This window comes from Scomber scombrus, chromosome 17, assembly GCF_963691925.1.
Source record: "Scomber scombrus chromosome 17, fScoSco1.1, whole genome shotgun sequence".
Lineage (NCBI taxonomy): Eukaryota > Metazoa > Chordata > Actinopteri > Scombriformes > Scombridae > Scomber > Scomber scombrus.
The window spans coordinates 8,710,856-8,737,916 of record NC_084986.1 but is presented as its reverse complement, the minus strand read 5'-3'; the positions used below and the strand labels follow the sequence as shown (position 1 = coordinate 8,737,916).

Here is a 27,061-nt window from a genome sequence, read left to right as displayed (position 1 = left end):
ACCAAACCTCGGATCCATTTTCTTACCCCCATCAAAGATAAAGAAAATATGCCACTGCCATATTTTCTTTACCTGTCCTGTGAATCCTATGGCAAAAATTCCATTAACAAAATCCAAACGCTGTCTGGTCCAAAACAATCGCTTCAAGGAATACAATTATTCTATAAAAAGGTTAAATGAGAAACCAACCTACAGTGTGGGACCTAAAGAAAAGTCCAAATACCTCATTTCGAATGCAGACCAAGGAAGGAGGTGTGTTTTATACACATCACAGCCTCAAATCCCAGAGTGTAATGGCTTGGCTTTGGCTATGTGTTACCTCCTCAACAGGTGACTATCTCCGTTGATGGGATCCTCACCACCACTGGTTATACCCAGGAAGACTACACCATGCTGGGCTCCGATGATTTCTTCTACGTGGGTGGGAGCCCAAGCACTGCGGACCTGCCTGGATCTCCAGTTAGCAACAATTTCATGGGCTGCCTCAGAGAGGTAGGAGCGACTCCAGTCAATTCAATTCAATTTAATTCAGACTTTATTAAGGACACACCACATGGGCAGAACATAGCACAATAAAATACAAAGAAGAATAAGTAAACAAAAAATATATAAATATATCTTAAAAAGAAAAAAAAAAGAAGAAATCCACAAAAAAACCCTAAAGACATTCTGCAATGATCAGACATTTGCATACAGGCTGGAGCCCCAGTGGGTCAACTTGGTTGGATAAGGATGAAATAATACCTTTGGCAGAATCAGATAACCTACACATACATCTATATACCAGCTTTGTCTTCAACTTCATTCCTTGATATTTTATTCCATAATCATAATTGAACTTTGGCCCCACAAGTCAAATGTCATGCTAATAAAGCCTACTGAATTGAATTGAATTGAGTTTTTTACTAGCGTTTTCTTCTTCTACTTCTACGTTAATGTGTGAGTCAATGCATTACATTTGATAATGATTGATAAAATGGGTATGGCCCACAGAGCTGATTTTTTTTCAGTCACTGAATTGTGACAAAAGTTTGCCTCATTGCAAGTCACTATATTTTTCCAAATTTGCAAAAAAAGTTAACGTCTTCATTCACATACTACCAAAACTATCACACACATTGGATACTTGTTAATGTTTCGCTTGGTGTTCAGATCAGTCAAATAGTGAGTCTGCAGTGATATTCAGTATGTTCCTGTAATTTGAGCTGTAAGCACATTTTCTATTTCAACACATTTTTAAACAAATTTCACTAAAATATTTTACAATAAACTCATTTTTTCCCCCAGAATTTTATTCCTGACAGTTAAATTGTTGTGATTTTTTAAAGTTTAAATAGATGGAAACACACATGTACATGTGGTGTCATTTCCTCAGGCTGTGTGAACGTGTGCGGAGCCAAGTCTCCTCAGTGGTGCAGCCAGTATATCACCTTCTCTGGGAATACAAAGGGCCAGAGTTCAAATCCCCAAGTGGCCAATGTAGCAATTCATGCATGTGTTATGTTTTGTGCCTTCTGGATATAAGGAGAGGCTCCACAATACAATCCGACATAGAACATAACTAACAACATAATTCTATGTTGTGAGTTCTCAAAATTCAAATTACAACACACAGCGGCATCTTTTAGTAGTTCAGTACTTCCGAACAAGGCATCAGTCTGAAAAATGTTATTTAAGGCAGTCATTAGTTAGTTAGACCAGTCTAATTTTGCTTATGTTGCAACCAATACATGATAACATAGGTAAATTGCCTAAATTTAACAATATAGAAAAGGGTATATGGTTGATAGTGGCCATATACCCATGGCATCTAAATCTCACCCTGGCATCTACAGAGTGATGTGCATCAGCATCTGTTCATTTGCTGTGATCAAGCCATCAGGTTGTGTGCTAAGCTTCACTGATATAAATATAGCTGTTGTCAGCCATAAGCACCTTACTATAGAGGATCAAACCACCATCAAAGCAATTAAGACACTGCATTAAGTGATTAGCAAATAAAGAGTAAACATCAGAGACATCTGCATTCATAGCTCCATCAACATAGAGGAGGCATTGTCCTGAATAAAACACGTGATACATGACAATCTATTGATGTATTCATCCTCATATCTTGGCGACACTCACAAAGTGTACACATGTTCAATATTAAACTATTCCTATAGCCCAATCTATACCCAAACTAACCATATTAACCAGCTGATTATATTTCTTATTCCATACAATGGCAGCTCCACCTGCTGTCCTGTCTTGGCCTATTTTAGTGCTAAGGTCAGAAGTCTTATTGTATTATTACAGTTTTAATGTAAAGAATCCTGTGTTTCCAGGTCTTGTTTAGCTAAGAATGACTGTTGAACACACAGGATGTCGGCTTCATTGTGGTCAACGCACATCCCTCCCACAAGACACAAACATGATTTTATTTTAGGTTAGTTTATTTGGTGTTGACTATCTTTACTGGCTGCTGTAATTTGTCCGGGCAAATACTAGGCTGTTGCTCCCATGTGGAATTGCAGGTGTATTCAGAGTGTTGTAGATTAATTCCTCCCTCTGAACCACAGGCCTAGCGGCCATTAGTAGCTCTGGGTTTACGAGCCTCATAATAACGATGGACATAAGTCCCTGCCGGCCGAGTTGTGGATTGTATGTATAAGCAACTTCATTACATTCAGCATTGACATGAAACGAGCTGAATCTGTTCCAGGTCGAATCACAATTTTTTACTTACATGAGACTGGATCATTGCCCAATTTCTAAATTAAATATTTACAGCATGAAGTTGCAGCACCTAGATTAGGTAAGAATCTAGTTGCAAATAAACTCCCATTTCAAACACTTGAATTCTACTCTCAGTGCCAATTTTCCTCTGCTCATTTCAAACAAGCTTGCACAATTGTGTTTGGAGTAGTGTGCTTTTTTTGCTTCATCCTGTATCTCCTCCTGGCAAGCCGAGCCTGGCCCTGCACCTCTCCTTCCTAAGAATGACTGGTCCCTGGGTCCAAGCCAGGAGGACCACAGTACTTCTCAATTGCTGACATCCGGAAATCCCTAGCCACAGTAGCTGCCACAGGTTCTCCCTCACACTTGCCTGGGCTTCCAGGGCCCTCCTCAAGCTAGAAACTTCTAAGTTAAACTGCTCTGCTCTGCTAAGCAGCACCAAGGCGTCCATCCTGCCAAACTGGACAGGTGTAGGCTCATCCAACTAGTGCAAAACAAAACTGGGAATATTTTCTCTGTACTCATTAAGCGCTTTCAAACGTGCCTTGATGTTGTTAAGGTCCTTCTTTGGGCCTTTGTGCAAGACAGTTTTTCAAATAGGAGCCTCTTGGACTCTTCAATCCACTCAGATGAGAAGTTGTTTCAAGCCAGCAAGACAATTTCATTGTAGCTTAGTGTCTTCATTTCGATGACAAGAGAGTTCAAAAGCTCATTTTCCACTATCACCTTCTCACCAGCTGTTTTATAAATCTTGGATTTCGTAGGGGAGCAGAAACCGCCACTAGCACCTGCACGCACCGCCACCCCTGCCATCAATACAGATGGAAAACAGGTGCATGACTAGTTTATTGAAGTACTAGACTGTGTGGGCTGAACATTATATCTGCATTTGCGTCAAATAATGCTTTCCTAGTATTCATTTAACCAGGACACCTGCTTAGATGTGGAGGGGAAAGATCAGCATACATTTCCTGGAAGGAAGCGAAAGAAGAAGAAAATATTATTGCATTATCAATTAAGGCTGCTGAGTTGGCAGAGGAAGTATTAGACTTTCCTTGCTTAAACTTACTCATGACACTTACCGCAGTTTGTCACAGTTTATCACAGGTAATTTGTAGCTCTAGCTTGAGTGTGCTGCTAAAACGCCTCCCAATGGGCAGCAGTCTGAACAAAATATTTACTTATGATGAAACACAAAAAGTGTTATTGTCTTGGGACATTTATAATGTATTTTCTGGCTCTCATAGCTTATGTGTACAGCCAGAAAATATATTAGATGCCCTGTTATTTACAATTTGCTCACCATTCCTTTTTCTAGAGTAAATAATTATAATCAAGGCTCTGTAAAAACAAAACAGGCCAGTTCAGTAGAAATGAAAAGATTGATGTACTGCTGACTGCACTGCTGCCAAAAAGTTGTTACCATATATTTCTGTTATGGCAGATAGAGTTATCTTTTGTGAAAAGGGAAAGAAGCTCATATTTGGCCAGAATAAACAGTCATGGCAGCCCTGGCCAACCAACACAGGCAAACAGCCCTGGCAGTGGCTGCTGCAACACTATAAGCTGAAAACATGAATAGCAGTTACCAGCGGCAATCATATGTTGTTGCAGCAGCAACAGCAGTTGTATGTAAGAGTGTAGTTTTGGCCCGAATCTAAAGCATTAGTGAAACTGGGTGTGGTGCTGCTGCAGTCCATGTAGCTCCTTGTTTCAGTTCAACAACAGATGGATCATATAAAATGGGTAAATCCGACACTGTGATGATTAATTGAATGTCGATTGATCCTTTTTTATCCTGTGAGGAAACAGGTGGAAGATTTTATCCAGGATCAGATATCAACCAGGCTTCTCTTTCATTTATCAATGCTTACAGTGAGCGCCTAGGATTACATTATGTTACATACATTTAACAAACGCTATTATCAAATCATCATTAGCATAAACTCAACCGGGGCTCTAGTTTTGATACCATCATCTTCCAACTACATCCCAAAACATTTTCACTTTTTCCACAACAGTTCACACAATTTTGACACCAATTTGTCTGAAATGAATGAAACACAGGTGAGCATTACACTGTTCCACTGCACCAATATAAATAAGGAAAAACAGCATCAAACTGAACAGTTTTATAAAGAGTCACATCCACAACCATATACTTATGTGTAACTGTAGTAGAGCACAGGTTGAATATTTTGACCGTATTTCACTATCAAAACAATATCATGTATTCTTTCATGCATTATGTACTTTTAACCAAAGTAATTTAAACTATTTTACTGCATATGCCGCTTTTGTAAGTGGTATTACGCAATTTCATTCTTGAGGATATTTTTTACTGAGGAAGCTTATTTTAGCTCAGCTGATGGACAGATGGCTACAGAAATTTGCATTTTATCTGTGTAAGCCTCTATAACATTTGTAAGTTTACTAGGGACATTAATGTGCCACTGTGTCTCAGGTTGGCCGCTCTCCACCTTCTCATCCAGGCTGTTTTTCTCTGCCATCACAACCTTCTCAGTTTTGACATGAGCTAGGAAGTCTAGTGATGTGCTGCCAAGTTCAGTTGAGCACCTTCCAATATGCCTTTCATTTAGCCAGGCCAGCTTACATCAGACCATTACTCTCTCTCACTTTATCATGTTGTTGTGTGGTTGAGTACAAGCATATACAACATATATAGGCAGCTGTTCCTCCAGTCATTATCATGTTGGCTAATTAATTCCCGTCCATCCTCTAACTGGTTAGGCACTTTGTCTATTACAGATGCATGTGGACAGTAATCATCAACAATACCTTGAAAACTGACATACTTTGTTGTTTTCTTTGAGTCTGTGTTTTCCAATGTTTAATTTAGCTCAAAAAGTGCCACATTGATAGACGATACAAAGGAAGATGTCCCTTTTAAAACAATGATTTGTGTATGTATCATCAAACTGTTGTAGATTTACAAATATATAGTTTGCCTGGTGTGCAGCTAGAGAGAAAATCACTGCATACACCTTGTGATGGAAATTATCTTTCTCATTATGTTGTATTTCATTTCATTAATGTTTGTTCTGTTGCAACATGGGAGGATTTGTTAAATAGCAGCACTTGACGACAGCCATGGATGTCAGTACTGCACAAAGCATTAAACATAAATGAGCTGTTGAGCCAGTGCTGTAAGCCAGCATTACAGCTGTATATAGTTTTTATATGTGCTCTTAACACTGCTAACACATTTGCAGCATGAACAGTAATGTGAGTTTCTTATATGCGTTAACCTGCATTCTGGTTGTCTAGAAAAAGTTCCTCGATCCAGCATGTTGAAGTGATGGGGAGATGTATGTTTGTATTTTTGACTAAGAGAAGTGTTTTCCTGAAGCTAGTAGTTGCATTAATAATGACCCTAGTCTATTGAAGTGTCCCAGAAAGCCATGAAAGAGAGCCAACATGTGCAATACCAGGACCTTGAAACTGAAACAGCTAAATGGAATTGAGGCATTTATTTTAATATTTACAGCTGTGCTTCTCTGACTAGGATATATGTCTTCATTGAAAAGGGCCGTTTTAATAGGGTTAAGAGAGTGTTGTTCTGTATGTTCATACACATGGTTACACAGTAAATTCCCTCACAGGGGCTGAACTAATCCTCACCTGAGCTTCCTCACCCATCCTCCAGTACAGGCCAACATGACATAACAGCTACTTTACAGTACACTGGTATAGTAGATTAACTTGTTTTTTTCTCCTCCACACATTTGCATTAGCTATGGAGCATCTACCCTCACTTGGACCTATGTTCCATATGAACAAAACAAAGATAAAAATATAAAAAATATAAATCAAACAAAGATTTTCATCAAGAGATTCTTATCTGTCAATTTGTCCACTGTCCACGGTGGCATGGTGTTCATTTTCACATATATTATCTTTAATGATAATCATGCCATTTTGAAATGGAGCAAAAGCATTGTGCTGAAAGTTATGTGATTCATCACAGTATCTACACCTTCCTTTGAACAGTTAATCATTTTATATCGACCATGATATAAATCTTACGCTAGTAGATGGCAAGGCTAAAGATGCATTATTCAGGTTTTTTTGGTCTCTTAGGGGCAGAACTCCACAACAAGCAGAAAAACACATACATGACATATTATAGTACATATTCAGCAGATACAGAATGACACTAACATTAACTTCTGGCAATTAGATGAGTATGTAAGTATAAGAAAGAATATAAGTCCAATATTCAGTCTCCTTTTAGCTCTGTTTTGGTCTCCACCATGTTCTGAGAAAAATAATTGCCTTTCATCTGCTAAAAAAAGCTCCACTGTGTTTTCAAGCTAGTCTCTAAATTTGTCTGTCTGTCTGTCATGTTTCTCTGCAAGACAACAGTTCACACATCTGGAGGCAAGGTTGATGAGAGCAGTGAGACTGAACCAAAACAGTAAATTGCAGGTCAGAAAATTAGAACAACGAGCTGAAAGCTGCTACCAGAGCTGGGTTATAATTCTCTGTGGGTGGCTTGTCACTACAAGCAACCCATATCACATTACATGTAGTCTTATCACCCATTGTTCATGTCAAATTATTGATTAGTATTTGATTAGTGCAGCTTTAACGAGGCAGAAGCTTTAATGCAAAGACTGCGCAGATTTCATCATGAGCCGTGATGCCGGGGTGGTTGTGTTTTCTGTGTGTTTCTAATATTATCGGGTCGTGTGTGACTCAGCATGAGTTGGCCCTTGAGAGGGAGAGCTGGGTGGACAGAAACATGGAGGTGATTCACCATGTGGCCGGATAGTGGTAGTATTGTGTGGTCCTCAACTGTTCATCATATGTTGCTCCATTAAGCAGGCATGATGCCATCTGCTACACATAACGATTCAAACTGCTCACGACTCGCCTTGTGATCTCTCCTTCATACCTTCATTCATTCAAAGTATCTCTTTCATCGTGTTTCATCGTGTGTATTTGCATTCACCGTCAACTATGTGTAACCCAAATAGATGATATGTGTATCATCTCTTTGTCTCTGTGCCTCTCTCCTGCTCTCCCATACCGTTTATTCCGTCCTGCCCCCTCCACCTCTTTCTTTGGATTCAATATCCCCAGATAATGAGGGAATGATTCAGATGAGTTTGGCCCATTGCTCAGATCCAAGTGCGTCAGTATTTCTGTCTGACTGCATGTGTTGGTAATGTCTGGCTGAGGCACTTCAGAGACTACTGAGGCAGGATTGTTGGTGCATCTTGGTCTCTCTTCACCCATCAGGTAAAAGAAGAAAATAAAGAAATGCATCACTTTTGAAAGAGCTGATGAATAAGGAAATGGAGGCATGTGATGCTGTAGCGAGCGAATACCTCCCTTTCCCTGTGTCTGACAACAAAAGAGATGTTACGTGCTGCCATCACATCCTCTTTCTAGTTCGGTCTCCACTGCACTCATCTTCCCCCGTAGGCTACATGGGATGTCATCCATACACAGCACTCTCACACATGCGCCGCCCACGCTCGTGTTTTGCCATGTGGGCTACCGCATGTCACGTGACTGAGGGCCAGTGGGCAGCCACCCGGCTCACTCTCCAGTCAGCCTGATGTTTTGCAGTGCCATGCATCTAGTGCTTTCTGCACCCGCTCCCTCTCCCCCCCACCTCCATCATCTCTCACGCTATCCAGCCCCTCCATCCGGCATCATGGGGCACCCGTTGCAGCACTGGAGCTGTGTAGTGGCAACTTGTGTCAGACCGTGGGGGCGGCCGGGGCATGCGCTGTCATCAAGTGCTCTGCCGAGGGAGGAGGAGCTGTATGCAGGAGGTGATGAGTAACAAGCGGGGAAGCAAATATATGAGAATAGAAAGTGGGAATATTTAAATAAAATAGGGAGGGACAGAAGGTAGGAGAAGACAGGTACAGGTGAAGTGAGTGTTAACTGGTGGGAGAAAACAAAACATTGAAATGGGCGTAGATCAAGAGAATGATGAGTATGTGAGAAGGAGAGGGCAAGAGACCAATATTTGGCATTTGAGAGGTAAAGTGTCATCATCAGTTTTGTGTTTGTCAACACAGTATGTTCAGGCGAAGCTTGTTTTCCCCTCCAATACAAATGCAAATGTCACCCTGTCCTTTAGTTATTTACCTTTTTTTTTTAATGTTCCCACACAGGGCCAAACAATGATGGATGGTACAAACCTCAGAATTTAATGGAAGGCCTTCACCTCTCACCTTCACCTCCTCTAGGTTAATCTCTGACGCTGTAAACATTATTTGTTTCGCTCTCTGTGACACCTCATACTGTACATACATTTGTATCCTAAATTCTGGGTAATTGTAAACCCTGCACTATATAATACTATAAAATAAGTTTTCTGAAAGATATTTTTAAATTGTAGACTCCAGTTACACCTATGATAACTGATAGCATATGAGAGCGATAATGTTTTAAAACTATTTTGTAAGTCATACTCTTTTTAAAGGTCAACTCTTAATCTTCCATTTTTGAGGCCTTTTTCGGATCCATTTAGAAACCTTTACTTACAAAGTAAGAGGATGTAATTACAGGAAATAACTTGTCCTCGTTTCCTTGTGTATTTCAAGCTCTCTGTTGTCAGGACTGTGCAGTATTAGACTTCATTGTCGTACTTATGAGATGATCTTACACTAACTTTAAAGAAGGAAGCTAAATATACACATTGCTGGAGATAATTTGCTGGTCACACAGTGGAATACAGACTATCAGGATACTCCTGTAACAATGCTGGCTAACTGAATAACATTTTTAGTACCTGACGCAGAAAGAAAAATAAACTACCAGCTTAAATTCGATCTTGTTGGCAAGTTAAATATTAATTTATTAATCTGTGCTTACAGCAACATTAGATAAGCTGCTGGCTGCTACTGACCTCAAAATTTCTATGCGGGCCAATGATCATCTAAAATATCACATGATAGATTTGTTTCCTCTTGGAAACTATCTCCATTTGCATTGGATGTTTTTTTGTGTTTCAGTGACTGTTTTAATGCTAAGCTTGCTGAGCTTGTTAAAACCTAACAAGAATAAGATCTTAAGAACTTGAAACATAAAATTAATTATAGGTGCTTTATAATAATGTTAATATGACTTAAAAACACTCAAATGAGTTTTTCTAATTCTACAAGGCAAGAGACAGCAGAGCAGACTTATGCCACAAGCAATATAACCAGCCTGGAGGTAATGGACTGGGAATATACATGCAGCGGTTGTGATCATCAGAGTTTCATCCGGCAGAAAACTTGAAATTTATGAAATTAAAGTTCATCCAAGGATGAAACTGCCTTAAATATTATGGATTCAATATTTGGGCATTTGGAGAGTTGAAATCGATGATGATGTGTAAACTCAAGGTGGGCTGAGATAGTCATAGTCCTGAATAAGGATCATTGTGCTGCAGAGAGGAATCAGAGACAATCTAATAATACAACACTTAGTCATATATTTTCTAGCTGCAGTGTGTTTGGTAGTTCTATTTCAGTTTGATGTCTCAGGAAACGGATTAATTGAGAAAAAACGGCCACCTACTGTGTACATATAGTTGATTTTTGCTTTCAAGGCTCTCATTCTCTGCAGTACATACATCTTAACACTTAGAAAGTAGAGCGTGGCGAAGGCAAACTGTCTCCCCAGGTGGTAGCTAAGAATCTGAGCCAACATGCTTCATGGACGCCGCGGTGGAAGTCGGTGTGGGGCTGTAACTGTAGCGTCTGGCATTTTGAGCTGTGAAGCAGCAGCAGTATGAGCAGAGAGAGAGTCAAGCCTCACTGTCTGCAAAGAGGAGTGTATCCTATGGCACGGCTGAACACGCTTTGCAGCCTTCACTTTATTTTACTGTTTTTTTTCAAATTGAAGGATCATTGCACCCAAATTACAAAAATATATACTTATTTTTATAACAGTTTCCAGTGATAGAGTTTTGGTTTTATGTGTCAAGACAGGCCAAGATTTGAGATATCCACCGCTGAAACCCCTGCCACCCCGATACAATAGTGGTGAATGGAATTTCATTTGTATAGCTCATTGCGAAACAATTTACTATAAAAGAACATCCTAGTTACTCAGGATAATCCACAGACCTCGCTGTGAGCCGAGCAGAAAATAGTTCCTAACATATTACTGCTGTGTATGTCAAAAGTAATTCTCCTGAATGCCATTCACCTTCATTTCATTGAAATGAAGGCAGAAATTTCAGCGGTGGATATATTTCAAAACCCAGGTACATAGAAGATATCTGCAAAGCTTGATAGCAGTAGATGTGAGTGGGAAAATATGTTGTTAGTGATTAGCATGAACTAATCCTTTAATATCAGTGCACTGTCACATCTCAGTCTTCGTAAAATGGTAATTTAGGCCCATATTGATTCCCTCTAATGATGACTGAATATTCTACCCTTTGTTTCACCAGTGCTGTCACTCATCCACTTCTAATATTTACTCATCCTCTATTGTTACATTAATCTGCACAATGTTTTCAGAGTGCAGTTGCATTTGTGTGTGTGTTCAAGTCTCCTCTGCAAAGCTTCATGACCACCTTGTGTCTGTGTGTGTATCTTCTCTCCACTTCAGTGGAATTACCCTGCCTCTTCATTAACACTGGGGCTAAATCAGCAGCTGACAGCAGCTGTGGCCAGGGCCAATAGTACATGAGCACTGATCTGAAGTAGATTAGGAAGAAGATTGTCTTTATGTGTGTGTGTGTCTGTGCGTGCACATTCGCTTCCAACCCCCCCGCCTTTCCCCTCGCCGCTCTCCTTGTTTCCTTACCAGGCCCAATCGATACACCATCCCGCAGCAGAGATGGAGCTTCTTGGCTTTATGGAGTCGTTACAGTCCCCTGTGCGTGCATTATGAATGGACCCCATAAGGCTGTTGATAAGCAGAAGTATAGCGTAGCAAAGCAAGCCATAACAAAGGAAAAAGATGAGGTACACGTAGCTGCTGTAGTCAGTTCCTCTTTTATAACATCATTTCAATTACCTTATTGATCAGGCTGCAGACAAAATCATAATCCCAAAACAGATCGGGTTGGTTGATTTGTAATATTAGTGGGTCCCAGAATAATATTGCACTGCTGCAGAGCGTTTGTAAAGACTTTCTCTGTGAGGCAAACAAAGACATTTTCATGAAACAAACGGCACTTTTCACAGTTCAAGAACATGCTGATTTGCCTAAAGGAAACCTTGTATAGTGAAAAATCACAGAGCTTAATTATTCTTTCTATGTAGTGAAAAGTCTACTTGATATGTCTCAAAGATGGAGACAGAGTGCCTCGGAACTTTGGCAAGTTTGAGCGATTTACATCTAAGGAGTGCACAGTGACCATCACAAAAAAAAAAAAAAGTTATCCATTGCAAATGAGCAGCATTAAAGCATCTTTTTCTTCTCTCTTTCTCCTTTCATGTAATATTCAGTTTGTTCTCTTGCCCAAGAGTAGTCTAAAAGCTCAGTGAAAGTGGAATGCAAGGTATTTTGCTCCAGAAGAAAACACATAAAAACATCAGTGTGAGAGATCCGTGTAATCTAAATGGTTGTTCGAGTTTTGAGCTGCAGGGCAGTTGCAACATCTCTGTGGAGTATAATTAGTAAGTTCTGTTTTTTCATTTGATGTTGATGGTCATTTCAGGTTTTCATTCAGTGTTTATAAACATTTCAGTCAAATTTGATTTTTGGAAGGGTTCAAATCATCTTGCTTGTGCTGACTGAAAATATTCAGAGAGCTAGATTGTGCCATGATTTACTAGAACTAACAGAGATTATCACTCAAGCCATGAGTCATATTATTGTGTTCCTATGATCATTTACTTTAGCAGGTAGCCAAGCTTTCATATGTTTAAAATGGAATGAACATCATCATTATTTTGTACTGCATTATCTGTAGATTTAAAAGCTTGACAAAGTGTGTGGTGATTATTTTGTTGTGTGTCATGTTCAGGAGATTAAGTTTAATCGTTAACCACGCAGACAGCTGCGTCACTATGTTTGTGTTGCGCTGCACATAGACGGGTACGCACACACAAACATAAACACGAGCATATTTTGAAAGCAAGTGGCACACACTGGCATTACAGCATTTAATCTTCGAGATCTCTCCTTCTTTTTCTCCCCGTTTGCCTCCTGACGTTTCTTTTTTCACACAGTTCTCTGCTGCCCTTATTCCCACCAGCTCGTCTGTCTCTCCTTCCGTTTTTTTCCCCCCCTCTCTCTTTCCCCCTCTCCAGTTCTCCTCGGCGCTCGGGTCACCTGTGTTGATTTACTGTCAAATCTTCCAGGATTATCGGTAATCCCACAGCAGTAAAATCTGTTTGCTGACAGCTGCGATCCCTCTAACAGTGTTGCTGTTTCCTGCGTGCACACTGCCTTATATACCAAGAAAAAGCCTGTCTTCCTCCCCAGAAAAGAAAAGAAAAGAAAAAAAACATTAATTTTCCGCCTCAGTGGATTCCAATTGACAATATTCTGCTCTCCTTTTCTGTGGTATTTCACTGTATTTGACTATAATGTAAAGCTGATTTCTACTTTTATGGATTAGGGGGTTGGGGTGAATTTATTGTGGGTAAATAGGTATGATGCTGGGTATATTCTCACATGGTCACAGATACCCCTGTGTGTAACAAATACCTTTTTTTGAACAATACAGGGAATGACTCACTAATAATAATATAGCCATTGCTTCTCACACTTCACTCAGTTGGCAGAGGTGCAATCAAACCTAAATTCTGTCACGCATTTGTGTACAATCTCCGTTTCATTGTGGAAATAAATTGGAGTTGAAATAGAAAATGACTGAAAAAAACAAATTGGACCATACCCACCTTTAGAAGATATTAGTTTTATCGATCAGCTTCCCTCAAATCAGCAATTTGTGAAGAGTATGATGCTATAATATTACACTTTGCAATGGAGCGCAATTCATTCACAGAGAAATAAATATTTTTCAATCATTACGGCTCTGGCAAATTATCCTATAGAGATACATTGTAGACACACTAAAATAGACAAACAAAACACTTTAAAACACGAGGTATAATTTTACACTTGCATGCATGGTATATATTTTAATAGGAAGTCTTTAACACTTGTATTTCTTCCCCCAGGTTGTGTACAAGAATAATGATATCCGCCTGGAGCTGTCTCGCCTCGCCCGCATCGTGGACCCCAAGATGAAACTCCAGGGCGACGTGGTCTTTAAGTGCGAAAACGTTCCCACCCTTGACCCCATCAACTTCGAGACCCCTGACTCATACCTGGCCTTGCCGAAATGGAACACCAAGCGCGTGGGCTCCATCTCCTTCGACTTCCGCACGTCTGAACCCAACGGACTGATACTCTTCACCCACGGCAAGCCCCAAGACAGACGGGACGCAAAGGGCCAAAAGAACAACAAGGTGGACTTCTTTGCAGTGGAGCTGCTGGACGGAGGACTGTACCTGCTGCTGGACATGGGCTCCGGCACCATCAAGGTGAAAGCCACGCAGGCTAAGGTGAATGACGGCGTGTGGCACCATGTGGACATCCAGAGAGATGGTCGCTCAGGTAAGGATGAATGACGGAATGGGGAAAAAAGGGGGGAGGAAAGAGTTATAACACATTTTATGAATCTATCTACTTCAGCCGCAGTGAATAAAACTGAACACATTTTCTGCAAATACCTACTTGTAGCCACACACATTACTAAAAGTAGACACCGGAGTTCTGTTTAACAGCACTTTCACAGGTTATTAAAGTCGCTAAAGTAAACTGTGATCACTTGGTGCTTTGGGAAGGCACTGTAGTCTCAATATATCACTGTTTGTCCTTTCTCTCTCTCTCTTTCTCACAAACACACACATGCACACACATGCACACACACACACACACACACACACACACACACACACACACACACACACACACACACACACACACACACACACACACACACACACACACACACATAAAATCAAAGAGTGGCTTCAATCAGGAGACTGAACTCTTGGCTCAATTAAAAATATGTTGCCTTTGGCTACACATCATATGAATTTATAGGCAATAGGCAGAGCTGACAAGGCAAATAACAAACTACTAGACAGAGAATCAAACCCCCAAAAATAAAGGTACACTACTGTACAATATATCCTGAAATACAGAATGAAGAATGACTCATCCTTTTTTGTTATATTGCTATAGGGACATAGCTCGTATGTTGTTTTTTATAGCGAGAGGGTGTCATCATTCATTATTTGAGATGGGAGACCTTCATGTTAGGGAATAAAGGTTAACTATTGTTTTCATTATCACAGTAGTTAATATATATACATTTTCCCCTAACATAACTAGTATTTAAGTGTCTAAAATGAAATAGAGCCTTTAAGTGCTAAGTGTTTTTAAATTTTAAAACAGTATTTAGAGTTATCAAACCCAATTATATTTCAAAAAGGAGAGTAATTTGAAAGTGAATAACGATATTTATTGATATTAGCAACATGCAAATATTTTGCCAACTGAACTCCATTGATGTGAAGCATCTTTATTATATTTAGGCCCGTACGCTTTTAAGAGACAGGACAGAATCAGAGTCTAGACGCTGGTGGTGGTGGTGGAGTGGAGCCAGCAGATTATTGATGGAGTCTCTCTGCTCATGGTGGTGATGGGTTGCACAATAGTTGGTCTGAAAGACAGAAAGACAGAATTGCAAAAAATAGTTAAAGAAAGATCATTGGTCAGTTGAAGATGTTGGAATTGTGAATGTATGAATGTAGGAACAGCGAGGGAAAGAACAGGAGAAAATAATGACATCTCCCCATAGATAAATAAAGGTAGAATGATTGTACTTTCACTAAAGCTTCATTTAATTTACAATATGAAAGAACTTTAAAGGAGCAACATTTTTAGATTTGAGATGTTGTAACCAATAAATATGTAGTATTTTTACTCGATAACTGGCCGTAAAAATGTAGATTTGCTTAAACTGCCTTACTTGAAGAGTTGACTAATTAATAAGTTGTAAACTAAAACTTGACCTAACAGAAAACTTTCACTTGAAATGTCAAACAGAAAATGATTTTCACCATCATTAACTTGTACTTTCCCCATCTCCCCAGAAAAAGTTGAACATTTTACAGTATTGATAGACTGAATACGTGCCAAAATTTAAATGCCATGAAATGTTTGTGTTTGTGGAAATTACTCTGTGATTAAGAAAAAAACACACTGCAACTCACATCAGCTGTCACAATGGAGCTGCACTAGCAGTAAGAATCAAAGTAATAATCATGTTAGTGTTTATTTCAGTGTTTTCCTACATCACAAGCACAGGATCTTCCTCAATATATTAATTTCAGAGATGATTTATTGTCAGGATAGAGTCGTACTTTTCTCTAGATAGTTACTGACTCTATTTCTCCTCGGCTGCTTCCATCTGTGTGTCCTCTGACCTGAAAACATGGCCAAATACACAGAAAGTATTAGAAGAAGATTATATTACAGAAAAGGTTAGAAACTTGTGTTGCCTTGAGCTCTGAGCCCAACACAATCTCTGCATTAGGTGGGATCCTCCGGAGAACTCGGGTGTGTTAGTCTGCGCCGCAGCCTGTGTTATATATCAGGTTAGAGCAGCCAATTTAGTCGTGTGTCAGAGCTCACTGCTTTGATTAATCACCAGCACAGCCCCCAGTGCGATAGCAGGGTAGAAAGTAGGATTTTCACAGGGAAAAAGAGGAATGAGACAGATATATGGATACCAGACTGAGGGATGGTTAAGAACAGCCATAATCACACTTGTGGCTGGAGTGAAATGTTAATGGGAGTTGCAAGTGAATTAAATTCCGTGGCCACAAAGAGCTCTTGCTAGAATCTCCCTGTCTGGCTGCAAGGTGAATGTAACACAAGTAAAATGTGAGAGCTCAGATTACATTGTTTTCAGACAAGCTAAATTTGGGTTATGTGGAAAAGGTGATCCTTACATCTCTTTTCTGTTTTCTTGACCTCAGTAAGGGCTGTTAGAGAGATGCCGATAGAGGTGATGATTGTACAAAGCAATCTTTTTCTTCCTCCTCTAATTATCTTCATATATTTAAAAGCATAATCTAATTATTCGCCATATGTATTGAGAGGTTCGACAATAAAAAATGGCTTAAGTCATCATGCAAATTGAATTATAGGCCTGTTTTCCTGATGATGTAAATGTGTCTGTAACCTTTCATTTATCAATTTTCTTCATTTTGAGAATCATACTAGATTTCCTCTTTGTAATATTCATTTTGATTCAATTTTATCACTTAAAAAAAAGATATTTCAATCTTTTTGTTTGTGTCTTTTGAGTCAAAAAGAACAGATGAATTAAACAGTTTTCATGTTTATAGAGTCTGGCTGAGATCACACGTAATGTCTCTAATGATTTTGTCTGTGGTGTATTTTTATCTGCTTGGAATATAAATGAGGGGGTATGCTGTCACTATACCTTAGCAATACAAATGCACCAGTGACAGAGTTTTTTTGTATGTGTTTTTATTTGTTTTGGTAATTATTATATAATTTTAGAACCATAATTATTTGGACCATGGGGTCCTTCCATAAAACTATTAATTTGGGGTTAAATGCACATTTAGAACATTATAACATGTTCCTCTGATAATAGCTTTAATTGTCTCATGGGAGCACACACACAGTATTGGGGCTCTTGTGCTCGTGTATACTATCAGTGTCCTTGTGCCAGTAAAGTGTATTTTTTGCTGAATTCAAGCTTATTTTTTCCTGCCCCCCATTGCGTCATTTTTGTGACTCAAATATCAGTAGCCATGAAGAGAGTGTTACAGTCAGTGATCAGTGCAATTTTGGCTTCCAAACATTGCTTAGCACCTCCTCCCACTCAGACCCCCACTATGCACAGACACAGTTGTACTTTGCTATTTTTGTCAGCCTCTTTTACAAATGTGCTGTCGGTGCGCTTTGGCTAGAGTGGAAGAGCAAGCAAAAATCTAGTCATTTTCACCTCTGTCCTCACTTTGACGAACAAAAAGGAGCCGTTAGTCCCACATTCTGTTTGAAATTGTAATTTGTATTAAGTCTTAGAATATCAATTATGTGTACGTGCCAAGAGCTGTAAATTGAGGGCAATAAAGGTCACTTGTTTTGAATTCCTGTTGCTGTTATTTCAGGAATTTAGCAGAGAGAAGTGCTGTTCTCTGGCAGCAAGCAAAATATAGCAGATCATGTTACTACAGAAAACATCACACTTGATTTGAGAAAATGCAACAACTGTGACATTATCTCAATATCTCAGTCTGCCAGCATAAAAAAAAAACATTATTGGAGAAGATTACATGACATGATGATCTGTACATTTTTTTGCAGTTTAGTGTCTGGCCAGTATTTAATAATTGATTTTTTCCCGCTGCAGGCATTATCTCAGTAAACAGCCGCCGGAGTCCTTTCACAGCCAGCGGGGAAAATGAGATCTTGGACCTGGAGGGGGACCTTTATCTGGGTGGCCTGCCTGACAACCGGGTGGGCTTGGTGCTCCCCACTGAGCTCTGGACTGCTATGCTGAACTATGGCTACGTGGGCTGCGTCCGGGATTTGTTCATCGATGGACGCAGCAAGGACATTCGGCAGATAGCTGTGTCCCAGAACGTGACGGGTATCAAGTCTTCGTGTAGTAAAGTGACGGGGAAACAGTGCGACAGCAAGCCCTGCAAGAACAACGGGGTGTGTAAGGAAGGATGGAACCGCTTTGTGTGTGACTGCACTGGCACTGGCTTCTGGGATAGTACCTGTGAGAGAGGTGAGACTCCCTTCCAGTCTTTTTTCGTTTTTCTCTCTGTTACAGTGATGATTTGTAAAATCGTATTGGGGTTGTCAGAAGACTCATTGATTTGTTGTGACGGGCCTTTTTAAAGAGGCTACGGCAGCTCCTTTTCACTGCTGAGAAATCTATTTGGTCAGTGTGCGTAGCTTAAAAGATGCAGTAGACTAGTTTTACAAAGTTGAAAATATGTTTTCTTGTATCCTCGAGATGGTTGTGAAGTGGCAGTGACATCCCAGACGTCATGTCAGTGTCTGCTAACAATAGCCTTTCCAGGAAAGTGGACAGTGATCTGTTTTAGCAGACAGGAAGAAGTGTGACTTGGGACACTTTCCTCACAATATTTTTGGAAGCTTTGCTGAAAGATTTAATAGGATTTCACTTTTCTGCCAAGTGGCTGTGGAAAAGGAAAGCTTGTTTTTTGCTTGGGATGGTTTTGGAGTGAAATTGAACTTCTCTGCTACTGAAATGGCCTCTCCTTGTCTGGGTTTTAAGAGCTTGGACGCATTAAGTTTTTATGAGACGGTGGAGATAGGGACACTCCGAGCTGTGGGAGGGTGTGTTATCGGACTATTGTTCAGATTGTTATTCACTTTTTTCACGATTTTACAGAATTTTTGTGGGGACTCAGTTGAGGGCTTCGAGTACTTTCCTAAGAACTTTAGAAGAAGAAATGTGCTTTGAGGTGGAATAATGAGAATCTGGTGGGATGACATTGTGTTTTAAATGATTAATAAAAGCAAGAAGAGAATAGAGATCAACATGTACTTGATGTTGTGACAAGCCTTTGTTATAAACTACTGTATGAAGAGTACATTCAGGTACAGGCTGGTCCCTCATGTGCTCTTGATATCTTGTAGCTTAAAAATGAACATTTCAGTGGCAAACATTTATGAAAAAGTCTTAAAGCAACCCTTCTTGGAGCATAACGACACATGTTTAAAATGCACAGTCATAAATAATAAAAAGTGAATTTAGCACTGCAACAACGTAGAGTAAATGTCTTGGGCTTAACTCCCAGAGGAAGCTGAGTTAAGGAGTTGGGGCTGTCTGATTGAGTTAACTCTGTCTTAGTCTTTCTGTTGTGTCTATTTTAGTTGCACTCCCATGATGTTCTATCTACACAAAAGGAGGAAAAAATGCAGCTGTGATAGCAGCCGTGTACTGGATAAGAAACATTAAAACAGAGCCAGTGTGCCTCACTGACCTTCCACCCACAGAGAGAAAACATTAAGTCACACGTCCCTGAGGCTCAGACTGCTGGTCTTCCTCGCTACTTCTTCTTTCTTTTGCCCTGTTCCGCTTCCTCCCACACGTCGGTCTCTGAACGGTCATATATCTGCATTCGGTGAGTGCTGTTGACGCTGGGTGATAACCCGCGACCGCCAGTCTGCCCTCGAGTTCTGGTGCTGTAGAACAAAACAGCAGCCTGATCAGCGGATGTCTTTTTATTCTTCTTAGCACAGTGACGGGGTGTGGTGCAATGTGCTGATGTTACTCGTGCTGACATGACTGCATTCATGGCTCTGAATTCTAGTTTTATGGTTCAAGTTGTGTGGAGGTGTGATGCTACAAAGTGAGGTCATTTTGGTACAATTAGTTGATTAATAAATAAGTTGATGAACAAAAAAATAATTGCGTAACCATCATGATATGATTAACTTGTAAAGGGGCACACCACAACATTTTACATACAAAGGTAATTTTACTACTATTCTGCGTTACAAAATGGCGTTTGAAAGACTTTGAAGGTGTTTACCAGGCAGGAAGGTTCTAATGAAAAGATGCTATTGGTTGAATTATGGGAAAAGTAGGATCCAGTTTTAGGGGACTTAAAAAATACCAAGGCCAAAAAAGTCGGGATATCTGTACTGCATCAGCTCAGACAACTATTTTGCAGTCTGCCTCTTGTTAGACCCCTAACCCCATGAAAGTATAATACAAAAAAATCTGGAATAGCCCTTTAATAATGAATCAACTACAAATGCCCAATATTTGTACTTTTCAGATTCCCCAAATGTTAGGATTTAATGCTTTTGTATGTTTTTTTAGCTGTTGATCGGACAAAATAAGGAGCCTCTGGACGTTTGCAATGGGCATTTGTTGTTATTTTCTTTATTTTAAAGAATTAATACAATGAAGATGAATTTTAATGAAAATAACTAGTATAACTAAGTAAGTATATAGTAAGAAATTGCAATCTTAAGAATAATATTCTCATTAGACAAATCAGAATGTTTGAATAATAGTATCTCATCTGTTTTAAATTATCATATCACACCAGACAGATTTTACTTAATTGTAATTTTGTCATTAATCAAAGTGGCCTTTCGAGCCACTTTTCAAGGTCACAGTAGCAACAGGTTGAGCAAAGCAGCCATGATGACCTTTCTCAACTTCCTCCAACTCTTCCTGGGGGATCAGTAACCCCTCCTTTGTTTTCTGGGTCTGCCCTGTAGACAAGGTGGAACAGCCTGAGTCACCTCAGCTTGCTCCAGTTAGTGCAAAAGGAACAAAAGCTTTCTGTTTGCTGAACTGCTCATTTTCTCATGTAGAGTGAGACCAGCCGCCCTGTGGAGGGATCTCAACTTGGCTGCTTGTGTCAGCGATATTATTTTTTTCAGTCACTACCCATAGTGTGTGGCCACAGGTGAGAGTCTGAAAGAAGACTGAGCAAGAAATTGAGGGCTTTGATTTCTAGCTCCCCTGCCACCGTAGTTAAAAAAGTTCCTTTCTACTTCGGGTACAATAAAAAAAACTGGCCAATTCCTCTCAGCAGCAGACAGTTTCACCATCCTCACCGTCACCTGTGAAGAAAAACCCACCTGGGTTGATCAATCCACCTTTTTCCTGCCCTCAGAATTAAAGTTGTTGGTCAGCTTTAATCTGCACATGGAAGATAAAAGGAGGAAGACAACAACCTCTGCAAATAGCTCAAGATCTAGTTGATAGCAAACTAAACTTTAAAATGAGTTTCTATATTCTCTAATGATCAACCATAGTGCAGTTCAGAGTGCAATATTTCTGAAGCTAATTCTTGTCTGTAGAGTATAGCCTTTGAGGTGAAGAAAGTGTCTCTATTAGAAACGTTGGACTTGAAACAACATGTGGTATTTTCGTCTTTCAAAATGAATATGCAGCACTTTGGAACAAATGAAATTATATTAGTCATGTTGGTAGAATAGCTTATTTTCCTTCTCCTCCATGCTTTTAACCTGCCCCCGGAGCTCCCTTGTGACCATATCAAAGAGCCGCTGAGATGTAGTCACACATGGCGCTTGCTATTGATCTGAATTGCGCTATACAGTACACCAGAGAAATTGTGTAGTTGTATGAAGAGACGAGGGGTGAAATGATAGAGATCAGCGCTCTCCTGGGAAGTGTAACAAAGGTTATACATTTACATTACAATGATTGGCCTTCGTTGGTGACTTTCTGCTGGAATGTAAATAAGCTCTGTTGTCTGTCGAGATCAGCCTACACAGTTTTTGTGATGTTATTTAGTCCAAATATATTTCCGTTAGAGGTGTTAGAATCATTTGTCACATTGCATCAGCAGTTCCATCTTTAAACTCTGATTTCAGCAAAGTAGACTAAGCTTAGTATTAATAAAAAGTACACATACTGTAGGTGGCTCCTATATAGGGAATATTACATTTGGAAATTAATATTAAGCATTCATAAAGTTGAAAGCGGCTTCACCTCTACTGATTAATTCATTAATAATTAATGAGGAGGAAAAAGTGAAGTACCCCTCTATTCAAAAATATGTTTTTCTTCTTGTTCCTTTGTCTGAATGTTTGAGCTTCACTGTGCAGAATTATGTATGTGCAGAGTTTGACACTAGAAGGCTGTTTTCACGTTCATCTGCTAATAGTGGAACGTTTTTATGAGCTCATTAGAAATTTTGTTTTAAGGGGCGGGCCTATGAGCATATTTTATGACCTCACAAATAGTTGGAGCCTATCCTGGTCTGATATTCAACCTACACAAATGTGCTGTGGAACCTGAAGCTTCCAGGGTACAAACACTGACAAGGTACTTTACAGTGGAGTAGAGAGAGATCTTTGGGGAAGTAGTAAACTTTTGAAATGAAATATATTTGCATATTCATAGACTCTGGAATTTTTAATAAGGGAGAAGGAGAAGATGTAGATGTCATTTTTTTTTTGGATTTTAACATGGTAATTAGACTTTTTTTGGGGGAAAAAAACATATTAGACACACAATATTTCTCCAAACAGAGTCTTTTTACATGTTTTAATCCATGTGTGGCGGGGATCTTTAAATCAAATGAATATGTCTTATATCTGAAAGTCATAAACTCTAAATTCAGGAACCTCCAACTTCTGATAAAGGGTACACAGATACAACAACTTGGCTATAAATCAAGATATTTATCTAACTACCAAGGGATAGGAATGAATGATAAAAAGTAAGCATATATTCATATATTCAATTAAAATGAATGGATAAATTAAATAAGCAACTTATTGCCCACAGAATGAATAAATTAATGAATCAATGTTATCAAAAACAAGTCAAATAATGCAATGAGGGGCCACCACTACAGCCTCTAACTACAGCCAATAAATATTTTATTATGAATAGCTCTGTCTTTTTCTGTGATGATGAAAGGCTAATGATGAGGTAAGCCTCTCAGAAAGTGCCAAGCAAGGCAAAGCAGACTCGGGCATCCTTGGGTCACGCAGAGTGACAGCCAGATGAGAAGCACTGCATTTTCAGTGATGAGCTCTGATTCAGCACTTCTTCAGGAGAGTGAGTCCAGTCACAGACTAGCTGAGGCCACATGGTGGACACACGCAGCAGGGAGGTGTCTCAGACTAGGTGCATTCAGTGGCAGGCTGCAGAGCTGAATGTTTGGAGCTCTAGATTAATCAGAAAAGTTGTTAATTAAGAATAAGTTGTGGATTAGACATCTTTACAGTCTTTCTTCTTAGTTGAGAATTCCTTTCTGAAGATTGTATCGCTCAGGGAAAAATGAACAAGACAACACCCGGTATGCAACGTGGGCCATCATGGCTGATAAGGCTGAGAGAAAACAGGAGAAGCAACTGCCAGCAGCAAGCCAAAGAAAAACAGAAGAAGAGCACCGTTTTTATATTTATTTTTATATATTTGTTTGAAACAAAGAGGATCATTAGCTCTTCCTTTGTGTGGAGAGAAAAACTGACCTTCAAATAAAAGGGGGATCATTTATTCTGATCAGAAAATTGCATGCTTAAAAAGTAAATATTCACTCATTTTTGTTGCCAGTGTACATTTTATCAACACATCATGACAAAGCCCTTAGAAATTGTGATATTGATTATGCATATAAAGTACAGAATAAAATCAATAAACTTTAATTTCCTAATCTGTAATTAAATCTTAAGAAATCATTATCGTAGTAATGGAACCATAGCTAAATAAAACACTTACAATGGTAAATATCAATTAAATTAAATTAAATTAAATTAAATGCAATAATATGTGTGACTTATAATTATCATGTTTTGAAGCTTAGTTTTAATAATATCAAACTAATTGCATTGTTCTTGGGAGTTAACATCAACATAGGTTCGATAGGAAAATATACCTACAGTATATATATACAGTATATATATATACATATATATACATTCTATATATATATATATATATATATATATATATATATATATATAGTTACACATTTAAAAGCATTTTCTGACCAATTCAGACACTTATTGTGCATTTAAAAGAAAGAGAGGAGAAATTTATGACTTAAGAGACAAGGAAAGGAGGATGGTCCATCCAGGTTGGGCAATTTGTTTGTATCTGATAAGAAAAACAAAACTGTACATATTCCTCCTGTGGGAGCATGTTTGTTGAACATGTTTTTATCCTCTTAACATCCTTTTACCTTTAAGTCAGAGGTCATTGGATCCAAGTGTGTGCTTCTGTATCTAAACGGACAGACTTTTGGGCCAAGAAGAAATGTTCCTCAGTTTGGTATCCTGCACGTATAATGTGTTTGACCGACTGCACATTTTGGTGCTACTCCAAATAATTCCACTCCAGCAATTGGTGGGTATAACAGTTTAAATTTTGTAGCATCTGGATAATAATTTCCATCTGCAGTCTCTAAATAGGAACAAACACAAAGACAACTAGTGCAATGGTAAACTGTAGATTTGTATTTGAACAAATGATCTTCATTTGTGTCTGTTCTGTGGTTTTTGGGACTGGAGGGATGGGGGAGGGGGTTAACATTTTTAAATTAACAGTCACACACAGTCGGTATTTATTGTCTGATTCTAGTATAGACTCAGTACATCTAAGCCAATAAAATATATAAATAGCATGTACAGATTTTCTAAGGGAGAATTTTTCACAACAAAAATGGAGAGACATTTTGTGCTGAGATTTGAACTCATGACGTTTATTGTTTCTAAAATCTTGGCTATAACATTTGCTTTTTTCATATCTTTTTACCGCTGCTATTTGTATTTATTTTGCCTTCCTTTAGTACAAGCACTGAGTACAACATTGGAGTTTCTTCTCTTAACTCATTATTATTTCACCAGTGACTTCTAGAGAAAGTGGATGACATGCCACATGCTTCTAGCATATATCTGCATGTTTAGCCAAACAGAACCTTTGCACCTATAAAGTAATGCTCATATGTGACTTTTTAAAATTTGTTTAGCCAAGCAAGGCATGATATCTTAGTTTAAATGTTAAATTATAAATACTCTTATCATTTCTGATACTTATAATTTTAAATCAGCACTCAAATAATTGGTCAGTAAGGAATGTGTTGTACTTGCTCTCTAAAAAAAAGCTCCCTTGTGACTTAGGGGTTAAGGCACTGACCATGAACTGAGGATTTAATAGCATGTTTAGGGTGTACTGTATCAAGTAATTTTCTAGCCCATAGTCTCAACTCCTCCTTGTGTGCCATTATTGATTTTTATAACTCTAAAAATCTACACCACACAGAAGTAGTTCCACTGCATTTTGCACCAAATAATGGAATCATCAGAAATGAAAGTCCAAAGATGATTTCATCATAGTTGTATTGAACCAAGCACATCACTCTCTGTAATTTCTCCTCTTCCACTGGGATCTAAACAGCGAGCAATTTTCTTGCTCTGTTTACCAGGACGAAAGATGCAACACGACAGATACTTTAGACTCTTTGAGGAGATCAAAGATTGTACCAGGCGACAACTAACATAAAACAGCATTCCTGTCTTCTATCTGTTTTCTACCTGGTATCTGTGCCAGGTTTAGTCAAGTCAAGTCAAGTCAATTTTATTTCTATAGCGCCAAATCACAACAGAAGTTATCTCAGGGCACTTTTCACACTGAGTAGGTCTAGTCCATACTTTTTAACCCAACATTCCCCCTTGAGCAATCACTTGGCAACAGCGGCAAGGAAAAACTCTCCTTTTAATAGGAAGAAACCTCAAGCAGAATCAGGCTCTAGGTGGGCACAAGTAAGCCTGCATGCTGGGAGCGCAGTGTTATAGCTGAGTAATAGATACTATAAGCTCTTTAAAATATGATGGTGCCTGACCATTAAGGGCTTTTTAGATGAGGAGAAGAATTTTAAAGCATATTGTAGATTTTACAGGAAGCCAGTCCAGCAAAGCTAAAATGGGAGAAATGTGATCCCTTTTTTCTATTTTTCGTCAGTACATGTGCAGCTGCATTCTGGACCATCTGGAGAGTCTTTAGAGACTTGTTAGGACAGCCTGATAATTAGGAATTGCAATACTCCAGCCTAGAAGCAACAAATGCATGGACTAGTTTTTTTCTGTATGTTTTTATGACAGTATGTGCCTTATTTTTGCAATGTTACGTAGGTGAAAAAAGGCAGTCCTTGAAATTTGCTTTATGTGGGAAGTGATGGACATATTCTGGTCAAGGATAACTCCCGGATTCCTTATAGTGGTGCTGTAGACCAGGGCAATGCCATCTAGAGTAGCTATATCATTAGATAATGTATTTTGAGGTGTTTAGAGCCAGCCAAGCACAATAACATTGGTTTTGTCTGAATTTAGTCGCAGAAAATAAGTAAATGTAAGTCATCCAGGTCTTTGTGTCTTCCGTGCATGCTTGGAGTTTAGGTAACTGATTGGTTTCTTCTAGCTTTGTTGATGAATATAATTGGGTATCATCTGCGTAACAGTGACAATTTATGGCGTGGTTCCTAATATTACCTAAATGAAGCATGTATCAGATGAATAATGTTGGTCCAAGCACAGAACCTTGTGAAACTGTATGTCTAACTTTTGCTTGCGTGGAAGATCCATCGTTAACGTGTACAAACTGAAATCGATCTGAAAAATAGGACTTACACCAGCTTAATGAAGTTACTTTCATGCCAATTAAATCCATCCCTACAATAGGAAGTGATTGTCAGAGAGAAGTCCTTCTGATGCAATTAGGAGGTCATTTGTAACTTTCACCAGTGATCACTCTGTGCTGTGATGCACTCTAAATCCTGACTAAAAATCCCCAAATAAACTATTATTGTGTAAAAAGTTA

General features: G+C 39.0%; 1 protein-coding gene across 1 annotated transcript in view; it reads left to right on the top strand.

Moving 5' to 3' along the window:
• Positions 1-390: 390 nt before the first annotated feature.
• LOC133997669 (neurexin-3b) overlaps positions 391-27,061 on the top strand; it is a 213,846-nt gene continuing 187,175 nt past the window's right edge. Inside the window, exons 1-3 of the mRNA XM_062437349.1 lie at positions 391-492; positions 13,836-14,274; positions 18,119-18,502. Coding sequence (XP_062293333.1) covers positions 391-492; positions 13,836-14,274; positions 18,119-18,502 — 925 coding nt within the window. The remainder of the gene's footprint in view (positions 493-13,835; positions 14,275-18,118; positions 18,503-27,061) is intronic.